At 40.2% G+C, this 16,753-nt stretch overlaps 1 protein-coding gene across 2 annotated transcripts in view; it reads left to right on the top strand.

The window, feature by feature from the left end:
* Window positions 1-1,211: 1,211 nt before the first annotated feature.
* The window catches only part of LOC308130296 (kazrin-like), a 163,768-nt gene continuing 148,226 nt past the window's right edge, over window positions 1,212-16,753 (top strand). For both annotated transcript variants that reach the window (XM_080496562.1, XM_080496561.1), the window contains exon 1: window positions 1,212-1,313. In XM_080496562.1, coding sequence (XP_080352688.1) covers window positions 1,266-1,313 — 48 coding nt within the window. In that variant the 5' untranslated portion in view covers window positions 1,212-1,265. The remainder of the gene's footprint in view (window positions 1,314-16,753) is intronic.

Genomic DNA, 16,753 nt, shown 5'->3' with positions numbered 1-16,753 from the left:
ACTCTCACCCCGAGGGGACACAGTCTTCCTCTTCAACCCCCTCATTCCCATCTTATCTCCCCCGCCTTCAGTGCCGACTTGTCAAATTTCCTCGTCAAAGCTTGTTGGCTTGAAAATGTCAGCCACGGTGAAAGAATTTCTTGCTTATGTAACACATTAATCTATGCTCTCTTCCTTTTTTTCTTTTCTTTTTTACATTTTGCGTGGGCTTTCGTGTCTGAAAGAGGCTTTTCACATCCTGAAAACAGCCCATCCAGATGCATGGCCTGAAATCATCCTACTCGTATAGATTTGGCAGGTTGGATTTCTTTATTTGGCACAAGTGTGCCGATGCCGAAAACCTGAAAGACACAAGAGAATTACCGGCTCATAGTGTGTATAAGACGACCTCTGAACAGAAGGTCAATCGTTCATCATTGCACCACCGTGTCCATTCAAAAGTGAGCGTTGAAGTTTTTATGGAAGTCTAGGTATAATAATGGTTACGTTTTGGGGGGGCTCATCAAAAGTACTGAATGGTAACAAGGATCAAAATCTGGACATTTCTCATTCTCAAGTGCTTCATTTAGCCAACATTTCCAGCATGTGGGTGGCCTTCCGAAATATTTGTGTTGACCTTTCAGAGAGCAACGGTCAGGTCCACGTAAATGAGAAGAGTGTTGCGGAAGTGTGTGTGTGTGTGTGTGTGTGTGTGTGTGTGTGTGTGTGTGTGTGTGTGTGTGTGTGTGTGTGTGTGTTGAGAGGAAACCCTAAAAGGAGAGGTTTGCCAGGGACACACAAGGGCAAGAACATGAGGGGAAACAAAAACAGGATGGCTCGCAGGCCGGCGTGGAACAATGTGGACCAGGCAGGGCGTCGACGGAGAAAGTCGGTGACAGTGTGACAGTAGGAAATTGTTCTTCCCCTATGTTATCACTGTTTACTGTTCCTGCTCTGTATGAGGTTAGCAATTCCTCCACAGAAGAAAGGAAAAACTATCTTGAGTCTGTTTGCTCTGCTATGTAAAGGATAATATGATCCTCTTAACCCTCTGGCTGCACTTCAGTTTATGTTAAGTTCAACAAACTAATGACTGACAAAGCAGAAGGGGGGGGGGGAAATAGAAACAGCTCCACACGCTCACATGTTGAGTTTTATTTTTGTGTCTCCCTCTAGCTGTGCAGTCCCTGAACAGCCTGAATGACCAGATTGCAAGCTTCATGGTGACTGGACCCAAGCCCCTGGAGCAGGAGGCGCCCCCCTTTCCTCCTCCGGAGAAGGAGACAATGCAGAAATCCATGACCCTGATGAGGCACCTCCTCGTGGATGCTCAGGTACACCGAACAGTCCCTTTGTTTAGCTCTCAAGAAAGCAGGTGGTGCAAGAGACTCGTCCCTGATTCCCTACTTTGTCTCCAACTGGAATCTATCAGGTGGTTTTACAGCCTCGTTGCTCTGCAGTGTGAAATGTTCAACACAGTCATTAATAACATCTTCATTTACCATTTATTATTCTATCTTGGTTCCATATCTGCTTCAGTAGTCGTATGGTACGCTCCCCCGCTATACAAACAAAACTTCAAAAACGATTGCATATTTTAGTTTTCTAAGATAAATTGTATATATTAGTGAGCCGGCTCCCAGATTCAGTGGTTTGGAGAAAGAAGCTGAAATCCAAACTCATTCAAATAATGCTTTATTGTTTTACTGGATAAAACTAATTTCACTTTCAACTTAGTCCAAATTTGTATTAATTCAAAATGAATTACATTTTGAACGGGCATATTATATTAACATCCTGGAAACTTTAGAAAGTTTATGGGTAAACAAAGTCAACAGTTTCCATTCAGGAGAATATCCAACTGTTTGAGTTGAATGTGTTTTGAAAGATCAGATCTGACTGGACGTATTTTCAACTTTACACTTTGCACACATGGCGTCACATGGAGGCTGTCAGACTGCTTTGTAGCAACGACTAGTGAGTCATAGATAACCCCACTGGTACATGAATATCACACAAATTGGTTTAACTGATTATTATTTGCATTGCCTACTAACAAGTGGTCCTATGTCGATGAGTAAACAACACTTTCATGATCAATAATAGATGATACAGCCAGTTTCTGAGTGCCACATTTTAGTTTGAGGGTCCAGGAGCTCGCTTCTCCTCGAGGCTCATTCGATAACTTGAAATTATGCAAGAGTTCCTCAATGTGGTTCAGCAATTGCAGCTCCACTATTACATTTAGTTTATGTGGAAAATCGAGCCTGTAGCCCACAGAGAAATCTCAGATCACATCATCTGAGCCTTTCAACCCATTAACTGTATTCTTTAACGTTCCCAGACATTTATAAATGATTACCACTTCAACCAGCTGCACGGACAGTCTCAACAAATTATTTCATTAGAATTGGAGCATCGCTGGCAGTTTTAATAAGAAAAATTACACTAAATGATTTTACTTTAGTCAACTGGGGTGTGAGAAGTATCGCTGCTGATGAATTGTTGTCTTGGGAAGCTTTCATGTTCACACTGTATAAAAATGCAATGTCACTTTTACAATCACAAGAAAATGTGAATGAATCGGTGGCCACATCCATGATGTGATCATGAAACGTGATTTCATTGGAAAGACCAGGAGTTGGACAGTTAATGTGTCCCCCCATTTGAGAATACGCCGTCCAAACACAGACTCTGCAATAAGACAAGATAAGATAAGACTCAACGCAACAGTGGTAGATCAGACATTCAGCGATTTGAAGACCTGGATGTTTTATACCCAAAACACTGGACACAGCAGTGATGAATCATTTGTGAATTTGCATGCTGCATGTTACCTGTTGCCTCAAAAGTCAATAAGTCACTCAAAGAAGGTGTATTTTGGTTTACTGTAATGTCTATTACATCAATGACTCAAAGACATGACTGGGAAAACAAAAAGCTGAAACATTATGAGGCTGTGATTTCACATCAGTATGTGTGTGTGTCTGTGTCCATGCTCTAACGTTAAGGTTCACTTTTATACAACAAACTTTTGAGTGAAAATGTGTCATTCTTGTGTTTTAGTTTCAGAAATATCTTGGATTTACATGGCGATGTCTGTTTACACACAAATGGCAGGAATCAGAAGTACTTAAAAAAAATCCCTTGGGAAAATTCTTATAATGATGAAGTTATCATGTTGGGCCACTAGTGGGTGCTGTTTCTGATTTTGTAATGAAACTGCACACATGCAGAGAACAATATTCAATATCATTAACAACAATGGGCATTTATATGGACAGACATTGAAGTTGGATTGCTCTTCTGGATGACTGTCAACTATGAACCAACCAAGTCCCAGAACAATATGGACTGAGAGTCATGACACTCTGAAGGAGGACGGGAAACATTGTTATTGTCCATTTAGTCATGGCTGTGGAGGAGAATTATTTATTATGGCAGTGGTGTGCATGCGCATTAGCAGCATTTTCAGAAAGTTGCACTTTCCCACATTTACAAAGAGACAATGCCGTAGCATTTTCGAAAACTTCCACTTTGTGCACAAAGTGCAATGGACGTTTTGGGTTTTCGCTTTAAAACGTTGGCGTGTAAACTGATCCTACGACCAGAGGCGTCAACATGATCTTCCTAAAACAACAACTGATTTGATCAATATCCTCTTTCTATCATATCATTGTTGACTTTTTTTTTTTTTTTTTACATTTCAAACAAAAAAAACAACAACATTTAAATGTTCCTTGACTTTGGTGTGACAGAGGAATAGGAGACAAAACACATGTATTCCACTTTATCAACGACCTCATGCTCCGATCTTTGGGTGCAGCAGTCAATAAGAAGCTCAAATTCTTCACGTGAAAACCAAAAATGCCTGGTTAGTGTGGACACCTTGCAGACTTGCTGTGGAGGCATACGCTTCATGCTTCATTTTGCCGCAGTGCAAATTGTTTGTGAAGACATGGAAAACCGTTCCTGGGCTTCTTCGGCAAAGGGCCTCAGATAAAATGGAAATATTGACTGTGTGTAATCGGGGTGAGACAACAAGGTGACATTTCCTGCATCAGAGTCAATTGCTACTCAAATACCTGCCGAGCGATGACAGATCTAGTGAATTCAAGAAGAAGTATTAGAAAATGCTGGTTACGCTGACCCAACAACCTTTGAATGAAATTTTATCTCTTCTGGAGATGACCCTTTTGTCCTTAGAAATACTTTTTTCCGGGGCATCCATGTAAGCAGCAGTAAGATTGATTGAAGGTTTTGTTGTCTTCTTCTTGTTCTTCTTCTTCTTTTGTGTGCGGCTTGCAGCACTTTGTAAATAAATGTGCTGAATCACAGTTGACATATTCAAATAAGCACATTACTTTAATTTTTTTTTAAGCAGTATTCCCTTTGCACAGTTTTCTGCTCGCGTTGTGGATGATAACAAGCGGAGCAGGAAGAAAAGGTGATGAGAGGCTGCTTTCCTAAGAGCTCCAATTAGGCAAGGCAGGATGTACCCAGCAAAAGTGGCGGCGTGTGATTGAGCCGTTTGTGATTTAACACGCATATGCTTGTTGTTTTAATTTGTTATAGTGTCATTTGTGCCGCCTCACACGAATCCAAATTGATTTCACAGAACAATGTGCTGCATGGGCTCCAACCGATCAGATGTTGAATAGACACAAATTGTGAACTGCGGTTTTCTTTAACTTCAAAGACTTAACGGGCTGTTTCTTCATTTTTGTCCCTGGTTTTTATAATTCGTCATGAAAAAAAAAAAAGAAAAAAAGGAGAGAGAAAAAAGCGTCTCTATCTTCGAGCTTAAAAAAAAATCACGTTCTGTGCTTAAAGCCAGAGGTAGTTGGGATCACATGCCACGACAGGAGACACATGGAGACTACAGAGAGACTGCTTTTAAAAATTTTTTTTATTTAAACTCCATCACCTCATCTCTCTTTCTGCCTCCAAAGGACAGGCAACTGTCTTTCTCCGGCACATCAGGCTCCGCCTTGTCAATTTCCTCTCGGTCACGTACCTTTTATTCTGTCAGCATTCTTTTCACCATTGTCGTTTCCATTGTAGTCATATGCCAAATAATATGTCACAGAGAAGGTGTGTTTCAGTAATGAAAGCTCAACATTTCTGTTTTCCCAGAACTGGATGGTTCTTACAGCGCCCTTCTACAATACTACATAATCATTTAAGTGACACTTTTATCTAAGTGCCGATTATTTATGGTTAATGTTTTAATGGTGATACATACACGGCGTATGACTCTGAGCCGTCAAAGATGAAAGGTGGCCGAACTGGATAAAAACCGAGAGCGGTGTAAATATTCTTGCTACTGGAGTCTTTGTTTGACATACAGTACATCGTATGGCCACCAATCGATAGTTTAAGAAAGGGAAATAAATCAATGATCAACATGAGAGTGATAAAATCACAAATAAACAGAGGAAGTGCATAACACTGATTACCTCTTTAATATAATGCGCATAAAAGGGAATATTTTCATCTCAATGTCTCTATTTATTGCCGTTTTCTAGTTTATTGTTTAACTTGTTTTCTGTTATCCATGCATGTAATATTCTAGACGACCATCTAATGTTTGAACTGCATCTTATTTTAATTCAATGACTTTAAAAACTAACTAATTTTCTTAATTTGGGTTGGGAGCTTGTCATAATTGGATGAATCCCAAAGCTGAGAACCGATGCCTTAAAGGATGTAGTACTTATATGTCTTTGTGTAGCACATACCTCGCCGGGTCAGGGCTGTTTTGGCAGCAAAAGTGGGATTTACAAAATATTAGACAGGTGGTCATCATGTTATGGCTGATGTGTGTGCCTCAGTAAGCTCATTGTCCCCTGTCCACCTCAAGCACCTCTTGTTTAAGGATATATAAGACCTCATAGATTCAATTGTTCAGCCCCAATCTATGGTAAATAAAGTATAATCATATTGTGACAAACAGATGAAGTATAACACAATATTTTGAGGTTTCCGGAATAAACAGAAATGTCATAATCACCTTTGATGTGGCAGTTGTGGGAAATTGTCTCTGACAATATTTGATCCAAGAACATGACAGATATTGGAGATAGATGAAGTTGAGAGATGAAAGCTACTGTCATTAACCTGTGTTTTTGTTCATTTTATTAAAGAATGTGGGAGTAATTAAATGTAATGACTACATCTGCTGTGCTGCGGCTCCGTAATGACTCCTGGTTAAAGTAGTATTTATGATCAAAGAAAGTGGGGCGATGAACACAGATTCATAAGAGACCACCTCTGTTTTCTCTCTCTCTCTCTCTCTCTCTCTCTCTCTCACTCTCTCTCTCTCTCTCTCTCTCTCTCAAACACACACACACACACACACACACACACACACACACACACACACACACACACACACACACACACACACACACACACACACACACACACACACACACACACAGCTTTGCTGCATATGTGTTAATACAGAGGTGGAAATGCATGCAGTGAAAAGAGAAAAGAAGACCGGGGACAAACGGGCAGTAATCAGGTGTTTACATCTCACACACTTGGTGAAGCAGCCATAATGTGAACCGGGAACAGCTTCCATGAGCAGAGATGCAGAAATTCAAAAAGCTTGATATAGATGTAAAAATGCTTGGACTGATTAGACCTGAAGCATAAGGTGGGTGCGTTGATTGTCTTCAGGTGAACTGAACATGTAACAGATTTGTTTGTGTCCTATGTTTTAAGTCGAGTATCATTACAGTAGAGGGGAGTATGGTCACTGTTGTCCTGCAAGTGACGGCTCACTGCAGAGCTGCTTCATGTGAATCCTCCCCTTACACCAAAGGCCCATCTGGTGTGTATCCTGCAGTCAAGCTGGGAGGAGGCTCTCTGCTGAGCTATTGCCACCGACCCTCCCTCTGCATCCCCTCTCCCTGTGCTGTACTCAGCTGTGACTACATTAGCTGAGCTGTCAGTCATCAGTGGCAGGGATTTGGGGTTGGGGCGGGGGGTTGGGCTATGGTTTGGGCACAGGAGGGGGAAAGTGGATGCAGTTTGGAGGAGAGTAAAGGTGACTTTGACAATGACTGAGTTTAGACACTGATGAATAAGATCTCTCTGACCTCCACTGAACCTCCCCTCTGCTCTAATCATCAGTGGCAAGCCACAGACACGTCTGTCACTCTGAGAGAAAAATGGGGAGGAAACAAAGCAGACACACGGTTCAGTCGGTCAACTTCTGAAAGCTACAAACAATGAATACACAAACGTATCAGCTCAGTAGTTGTAATTAAATTTTCCACGTAAAGCCAGTAATCTTGAGCCTTTTGTAATATGTATTGAACACAGCGTATCAATAGTTCTGAGAGAATCGATATTGTACGGCCGTAAAGGCTACAGAATATATTTCTCATTGACGTGGTTACAGTGTTACCTCGATTTGTGAAAACATAATGTTTGTTGTTGTGTGGATAATATCGATGGCCGGGAGTTTTGATCTAATGCTGCATTGTTTCTGGAGCTTTATTGGCTCAAGATCATTGTGTGGTGTAAAAGGCTCATATAGGGTTTCCTACAGAGCAGTGCCTTGTGTTTTAGAACCTTCTGTTGTATGAATGTTGAGCAGCTTCAATGAGTGAGTACATGAGACTTGTAATGACACAGGCTGCAGTTAGTGATGAACCCAACAACCGTTTTACGTGTGCAAATGTTTCTATGAAAAATGTATAAATTAATTATTATACCAGACAAAATATATAACTTGGTCAGAATGTGTGACAACCAATAATGTAATAATGGCCAATAATGTAATACTGTAGTCTATTTTAAATGTCATGAAGTGAATCATTTAATAATTTGGCATTAAGCCTTAATAACATTTTGCCAATAATCTAATAAGTGATTTAATTTAGGAGTAACATTTAAAAAAAAATACTTTAAATATAACTATAATGACTAATAAATCAGTATTGTAATGTTGTAATTTAATTTTAATTAAAGCTTTTTTTGCAGGTTTTGTATAGTTTGCCAGTCAAGATAGATATAGTGGACGACATAGTCGACCTACTCATTCACTGAAGAGATACAGTATAAAGCCCTCCTCCTCAATTTTGGTTGTAAAAAACCCTATTATCTTACATTATTGGCAGGTATGACATTGTTGGTTTGTACAGGCTGGTAACTGTAGTTGGCAACATCCTCATTTCTTTAAATTTCTTCCAAACAAAGAACAAACTGAGGATTTTCACATCATACATGAGAAAATAATTGTTTTGTAGATCAGCGTCGAAGTTGCACCTTCAGGATTTTTAGCATTTCTTAAATCGATGACAATACATAACAGTACAGTTATCACAATGAAAGTTTCTTTTTGACATTTTATTGGGAAAGCATATTATTTCTCATTGATGAATGTGTTTGCTTTGAAAATATCCCTTCAAAATATGAAAATGCCCTATCTAAACATACGTACAATTCCATTCAGTTTTATTTATATAGGGCCCATAAAACTAGTGACAATATGAGATATTATTGAAGTGCAGTGTAATATAATTAGAATAGAGTGTGAAGTATAATGTGACTGTGATTTTTATGATTATATATGTACTCTACTCATGCAGTTAACCTTTGAGGAAATGAAGATGAGTTAAGTTGATAGTGAGTTAACAAGTAAAAAGCAATGACACACTCATATTGTAAGATAATGGTGCAGGCAGAAAAAAGAACTCATAATCTATGGCATAAAGATCCTATTAATATAGTTAATTTGGCTAGAAATCATGGAATAGCTGTTATATGATTTGAAAAAAGTACACAAAGTACTGTTGAAGAACACTTTAGGGTCAAATTTTTTCTGTAACCCAGTCTTTCAGTGAGTTCACCATAAATGGTGGAGGGGCCCCTTACAAAACAATGTACTATGTCTATAAACACATGGCTGATGGCCCCTTTCTTCTGCTGCCAGTGCAGACAGGATACCAAAGTCCATTGTTATGAATTAAGTGTCAATCCTTAAAGTGTCTGAATTAATATTTCAACACAAATGACAGACTTCCACATAAATTAGCCAATTCATGCTGGACCTGTGCTCGGGGTCATGGAAGAGTGCAGGCTTGTCCATGGAGAACAGGGGTAGGATGGCGGGAGAGACGGGGGAGGAGGTGCTGTAGAGGAGCGGATGCGTGATGGGTCTGGCTGGGTCAGTCTGCCCCTCTCCGACTGGGGCCTCAGCTGGCCTGCCAGAGTACGGTTTTTATCCATGCATAATACATCACTCCGGTCCCATCTGCCCTCTCAACCCGTCCTCTGACTCCACCAGGCTTGTCTAATAGGCCCCGCTCCAATGAGGGCCAGCCAGGTCTGATGCCGTGCCCTACTATGGCGATGGTTTATTGTGGCCCGGCGCGGTCTCAGTGTGACAAATGAGAATGGAAATTGGGTAATTTGGTTGAAAGGGAGTGTTGCCGTTATCCACTGCTGGAAAGTGTTTCCTGGGTTTCACTTTACTGTCAAAACAACCGGCAGCTTTTCCCAACGAGCATGAATTAGCTCGCCGGAGTTCACAGCGTCACTGAAAGTGAAAATGATTCTTTCAGATCAAAGGCAGTAAACTTGAACCTGAGGTCTTTCATTTAGTAGTCTCTGTCATTTTCAGGTTTTCATCAGTTTATTCCTGTTTCTCTTTGCTTTTCCTCAAAGGGGTAATTGCCAGATCTCAGTGAATTTTAGTCACTGCACAGGTTGCTTTTACAGACAAGGTCAAACCCTTGTCATTCTTAATGCTGCCGCGGTCCCAGCCGGTGCGCTCAATGAAACGTCCAGGGATGTCTCACCCACAGATTGGATAGTTTCCACAAGGAATGTATAAAATCACATCTTTCACTATTTATCTGGTGGTTACAATCAGTATCGTTGGTGGGAGGAGGGCACAAAAATTGAATTGTCAGTGCAAGATGCATGATATTACTCCTCTTGCTGGTGGACTTGTATGTTAAGCAGATTGAAAAGGACGGCTTATCTTGTAAGGAATAAATTGAAAACCATTTCATTATAGAAATACAGTTCTGGTTGTTGCCTGCAGAGAAAGGAGCTCTCCGTCACTGGGAAACACTAATGGTATGGAAATTGTCAGGAAACACTGCTGTGTTCCTTCTTGCAGTTTGGCGCCTCGTTACAACTGTAGTAAATCACCTTTAATGATTGGTTTCAAAAATCTATATCAAAAGAAGAAAACAAGAATATGGTGAGACTCTCTTATTACTTGGACAAGGGATTCATTGAAGTTTACAGGAAACATATTACAAAAACAGAGCGATATCTGTCCCGTAAAATCCATCTGGAGCAGGAAGAATTTGATGAGCGTATCGAGCAGTGCCAACGGTTTGACAAAGAGAGGAACAACAGTGGCAATACTCAGTCACTGGCTCTTTGCCAGTACTATAAATCTTTCACTCTGTGCTTCATGTGACTATTGTTAGGCGTTCACGCAAAAAACAAGTCCTTTGCTAACAGTGCACTCAACAGAAATGTCAAGGAGCTTTGTTGTTTACGAACAATCTAGAAAGGGCTGAACGTTTGGAAAACAGACTTGTGTTCCAGTTTTTTCTCTTTAATTCAGAATGTCTTATCACTCATTTTATCATCTCTCACGGTAACCTTCAAGTAAACAACCAAACTGCCTTGCTTACATAACAGAGTTATTTGTTTCTGTTTTTTTGTCTTTGCTGCCTCTTCATACAACTACAAAAAGATATTTATTTCTGTTTTATATTGGAAACCTTTCTTATACAAAGCATAAAAGTATTCACAGCGCTTCACCGCTTCCACATTGTGTTATGTTACAACCTTGTTTCAAAATGGATTAACTCCCCAAAGTAAAAATAAAAATCTCCTCACAATAGCCCAAACTTCTTTCAATTGTCTACAAATGTATTAAAAGAAAAAAACCAACAACAAGAAGGAAAAAACCAACAACAAATCACACAGTACATAAGTATTCATAGCCATTGTAGTCTACCGGTGGTAAATTGAGTTGTTTGGACATAAATTGAATAGGCACACGCCTGTATGAAGTCCCACAGTCGACAGAACACAAACCAAGCATGAAGTCAAAGGAATTGTCTGTAGCCCTCTGAGGCACCATTGTCTCCAGGCTCCACGCACAAATCTGGGGAAGAGTATGGTGGTGGCAGCATGGCGCAGTGGGGATGTTTTTCAGCTGCTAGAACTGGGGGACTCGCCAGAATAGAGAGAAATATGAATGCAGCAATGTATAGAGACTTTCTGGATAACAAAGCTCAGACAAGGTCAACATTTCATCTTTCAGCAGGACGCTGACCTGTAACACACAGTGTGAATGCAGTTAAGTGGCTCAGTCAGAGCCCAGACTGGAGTCCGATTCAACATCTCTGAAAAATATCTGGAAATAACTGAGCACTGACACTTCCCATGCAACGAGTTGAGGCTTAAGAATTGCTGCAGAAACTACCTTAAGATAAGGCGTGACACTCTTATAGCATCATGTTTAAAAAAAACAAACAAAACAATAGGCTGTAATTGCTGCAAAAGATGCATCAACAAAATGTTGGGCAAATGCTGTGAACATTTATGTACATGTAATTTCTTGCGTTTTTAATTTTATTTAAAAAAAAAAAAATCCATTTGCTCATTGTCTGTTGGGATGGGTTCCACCTCCCACGACTCTAGCCTGGATAAAGTGGCGATAAAAGCTTGATGGATGAATCAGAAGAAAACCTGCAAAAAGAAGTCAAACACATCTGTTATTGTACTGCTCATACATACTACACAGATACCTAAGTGTACAAGGAAATTGTGGTATTCTAGTCATTTACCAGTCGCTGTTCCTCAAGGCTTCACAGACTATAGGTTTTGGCATTTTGACCAACTTTGCCTTTTGGAAACGTTGTTATATCCTCACTTACTGTGTGTTAATTTGAATAGCAAAGGCTTTTGTGCATTTCTGCATCTCAAAAGAGCTGTTTGGGAATCTGGTAACATTTTCTCTGCTAATTTGAGCAAGCAGGGGCTTGTGTGAGTCATGGCGGGGGTATTTGTCAGAGCGTTTTCTCACGGTGTTGTGCTAACACCCTTGAAACACTAAATTGTTGAGCGCTTTCACAGACAGTAGAGACTCATAGAATCTTTATTTTTTTACTCACCTCACATCTAAAGCTTGTTACGTGGAATAAATAATAGCATGTTTCATTCATTTCTCCCTGCTATGAAAACTGAAAGTGGCTTGTCTATTGATTCGGGAGAGTGCTCACCACGACGAGAAAGAAGCTCAAAGCTTCTGGGAGTTTATACCACGACGTCGTTTTCATCCTCAGTGAAGCTCCACTCTCCCCAAGCTTTAACCCTTTGCACACGAGGCCAAGGTCTGGCTCCAACAAAGACATACACTCGCTGTGGGAATAGCAAGACAACATACTTAATAGTCCTCATTGATCCAGTCTCCAGTGCCTCAGAGAGTTTGGGAGTACTAGCCCTCCGAGCTCGTCTCTGAATGCAGCAAGAGCAATGACAGACTGTCCTCTCTGGCCTCGGGGGACGGGGGAAGATAAAAGTGGATCCTTCAAGGTTAAACACAAGCTTGAGGTCAGGTTTGGACAAACAGCTCAGCGAAGACATTCAACTTAGAACAAAGTCTTTTCAGATTACCGATTAAGGAGTGGATTGAAATGCTTAGTTTTTCATCTCCTGAGGGAAACATCTTTATTGGTCCCTCAGACCATTTGTGTTTGAGTGAGAAGGCACTAAAGCTGGGATCGTCTGTGAAGAGACAAACAAATGTGGTATTGTGGCGGCCACTGGGACCCAGGCCTCTCGCCCAGTGGGGAGGGGGCGTGGTTTAGCTCTCCCGCTTGTAGGATGTTACGTACTGTTCGAAGTTCTGTTTTGGCGGTGGCAAAATAAAGACAAGTTTTTACCTGCAGTTCCAGCGTGTCCTTTATCCTGCCAGAGTATCAACATTAAAAGGGGATGATAATGACTAAAGCTAATAACTGTATTAAATTTGTGAGTGACCTAACCTAAGTTTTTTTTTTTTTGTATAGTTGTATACACCATTTCACATCTTTTTGCAATTTTTGCAATTCATTTGTTTCCTTCATGATGAATGCAAACAAATGTTAAAAAAAAAACTTATTGCGCGTTGTCATACCGTGCAAATGACTTGTGGTTTGGCATTCAGGGCGAATTCAATCGTCTCAATCATTTTGTCTTATAACATTCATTTTGACAGCATGGTCACGTAACAATCAGCTTAGTTTTTGTCCCCTTCCACATGTGTGTTTTTATTTATTCGCATGTGCTTTTGAAACTAATATTTGTATTTCTAATTTCCTTTGCCCTTACAGTAGATAATAGGAAATGTCAAATAAGGAGGCTTCACTCGATAACCTGCTACTCACAGAGACATGATGTCTGATCACACGAGATACAATACAAGTGTGTTTGTGAGTACAGATGTGCACAGAGAGCTATATGTTACCATGGAAACAGATCGTCAAAAGATCATTCTGATTGTGTAAACAGGAGCTATGAAGCCTGGGAGGTAATAGCTAAAGCTCTTCTTTTATATTAGTCCCACTTCCTCTGTCCCTGTTTCCTCCTCGAGTAACTTTGTTCAGCTTTACCTCACTTTGCCAGATATCTGCCACGATCAAAGGCTCTGCCCTAAATCTTAGAATTTGGTTTAAGGGCTACATCAGGCTGCATCTGACTCATGTGCACACAGTGCCTGCAATTACAGTTCAATGGAGGTAAACTTGTCACCCCGAAGGGTGAAAACGATTTGAAGGACAGGTTCCACGGTTGTGTATATATGTGCGAGCTCACGACGCATATGGAGTCACAGCTGTCTCCATCGCATAAATGACTGTTTCAAGCTTTTGTTTCTCTTTGTGTCATCTGACGTTAACTTATATTTGCTCAGCGCTGTGGAGCACGCCTGCAAACAGCAGATTGTGTCATAGTTGTAGTAGATCATGAAGTTGTGTTGGGTAAACAATTTGAAGCGTGTTATGATATTGTCTCTTGTCATGCTCCTCTTCATTGCCTTATTTGCAATACCTCCACTGTGGACTTTTTTGTGCTCTAATCCAAACAGGACAAAAGTGTGTGGCTGAAAAGTAGAAATGGAAAAAAAAGTGCCCACCTCTATTATTATTATTATTATTATGGGGTGAGGTCATCTGACACTTTCCATCTTAAAAACAAGCTTGAACGTAGTGTACAGTAAACGTCCTCATAGCTATAGCAACAGTTTCATTGATGCACCATTAGAATGACAAGAAAATGCTGCAGGGTTACCCTGAGGCGTAGTGTTAGTTGCATTTATGTTCCTTCTGCTATGAAACCTGTGCACACATCATGTTCTCAGCACAATAACCAGTAGGTGTTCAGACAGGCACAAGCTATAGTTTTGATATGAAGCACTTTGATTGCTTTGAGGTCTGTTCATAAACATCGGCGCTCATTGTTTTGGGCCAACATCTTCCTTTATTTATTTATTTTTCCTTTTTTATTTTTCTTTAGTTATTTTCCATGAGAAAACATTGGAAGCCCTGAATTGCAGACAAGTCACTGATATCCCAGACTAATAAACACACAGAGATAGAATAGTGATATCTTCAGCTGTGGGACCAGGGAAAGACCGCTTGATTAAATTTCATCTTACGCAGAGAAGAATCAATGTGTTTATGATGAAATGTGCTTCTCTTTCCTTGTGTGAAATCTGCCTGTAATGTTGGTTTTCATGGACGAATAGATTCCTTCTCATATCAGATGTTTCTGTACTCTTTTAACACAATTGGGATTGTTTAGCCCGGAGCTGCTGATTTCATCTTAGCCTTGATGGGAAAAGTGTAACGGAGCGGGAGTCCCACTTTGGACTGTGTTGATTGAAAGACAATAAAAACAATTTAGAAATTTGTACAGAAACAGACGGGGACCGGGGTGTGACTTTGCAAACACACATCGCTTCAGTAAACACAGCCATGCAGGTCAGCAGCAGACGACAATTCACTTCCCACTTGCCTAATCCATGATTTGAAAAGCAAAGGGTGCTGTTATCAAAGCCCTCTCATCTCTTTGGATTATTGTGTCTCGAATGAGCTTTAGAGGAATCAATAAATAAAGAGCAAACTTAACAATACGCGGCTCAGCAGTGTTTAGTTATTGGAATAATCACGATTCGTAATGAAAAAAATAATTAAGGCTTGTATTATCTTTGGAATTATTAACATGTTGTGCTCACACATGAATTGAGGCAAAGCCTCTCCATTTCAGGAGTTTTGAGGAAATGATCAGTGTCGTGCAGCTTTAGGTAAAATCCTGTTGGATCTTGTGGAAGCCTCCCGATAAGCAGGCCTAGTGCAACGTATGGGCATTAGGTTATAATGGTCATAAACCCATTTCCATTCATTAAAAAAAAGAAATTATTTGGTGAGATTCTTCTCAGAGTTCCTCTCCAGCACAACCCCTCTTTAAACACCAAGTGAACTTCAGTAGTTGGACGACCCCCCATCAACACTCTAAATCTTTCATCTTCAGGGGTTTCAGCATCTGAAGCAAAAAAAGTAAAACAATTCAAATCAATCAATTGTCCAACTGCAGCTTTAATGGCTCATCTTTTGTTCAGCTGTCAGGGCAACAGAGCTTATGATCACAAAAATAATTTGTTGAAAGGTTTCATAGCCTTCGGCCATGACAGATATATTAAAACATTTAATATTACTGCCACTGGGGGTCCTTTGTTATACAAATGTGGACAAATGTTTTGGTGCTCTTCAGCAAAAAGAAGAATCTGCTTTAAACGACCAAGAATAGTAGGCAGACATTTTTTCCATCCTTAACATAGAATAAATTTAACTTTATATTGATTATAAACATTGAAATGACCAGTACCAGCAGTGATGTGACAGTAAGCTCAATATTTCCTCTGCATCACTGCATGTAAGTGTAGATTTCCTGCTGTTTGTGTGTCTGGATCATTATACTGTTAGAGGACCCAGAACCGAAGACAGAGACATTTCACCCCGCGGTGCTTTGAGAGACTCGAGGCCTCTTTGTGTCCTGTGGAGAAAGAGATGAAGCAAAGCAGCCGAAAAACTTAAACAAGCCTCGTTCATGATTCACAGGATCAGGAACTTTTTCTTTTGCTAAGAGAGCTTCATTTTTAAAAATCTTTAAGAAGGAATTTCAGGTGACTTGCCCAAAGGCTGTAATTTTATTTTCTCATAACCGTCTATTGTTTTTATGTTTGTTTTATATCAGCCAATCCCTCCTGGGTTTTGCTTTTTGGTGGAATCCACGGTCACTCAGAAACCGCTGTACTTTGACCTTGGAGTTCAGCTTGTGTCTCTTTGACAGCCATCTTTGGCTCCTTGTCAACAATTCATATTCATATGATCCTTTTGGACATCCAGCCATTGTCTATACCGCTTAATCCAATTTTCTTGTGTTCCATGATCCAATCCAAGCTATAGGTGAAGGCAGAATGCACCCTGGACGGGTTGATGACAGCGCAAACACAGGGAGCTGAGTACTCTCACACCCATAACCAATTCCAAAGACACCAAACATCCTTCTGATCAGTCTCATTAATCAATTGTTTCTCTCTTGTTCCCTGTTGTTTGATTTCAAAATGCACAATTATTACATTCTATATTTGAAATTCAGAAATTGTATCAAATATTACTTTAATCCACTTTTGTTATTTTTTCATATGAAATAGATGTATGCAGGCAGGTATACATGTGAAAGC

The sequence above is a fragment of the Blennius ocellaris genome (genome assembly GCF_963422515.1).
Source record: "Blennius ocellaris genome assembly, chromosome: 5".
NCBI classification, from domain to species: Eukaryota; Metazoa; Chordata; class Actinopteri; order Blenniiformes; family Blenniidae; genus Blennius; species Blennius ocellaris.
Note: the sequence above shows the minus strand (reverse complement) of the source record. Positions and strands in the feature narration are given on the sequence as shown.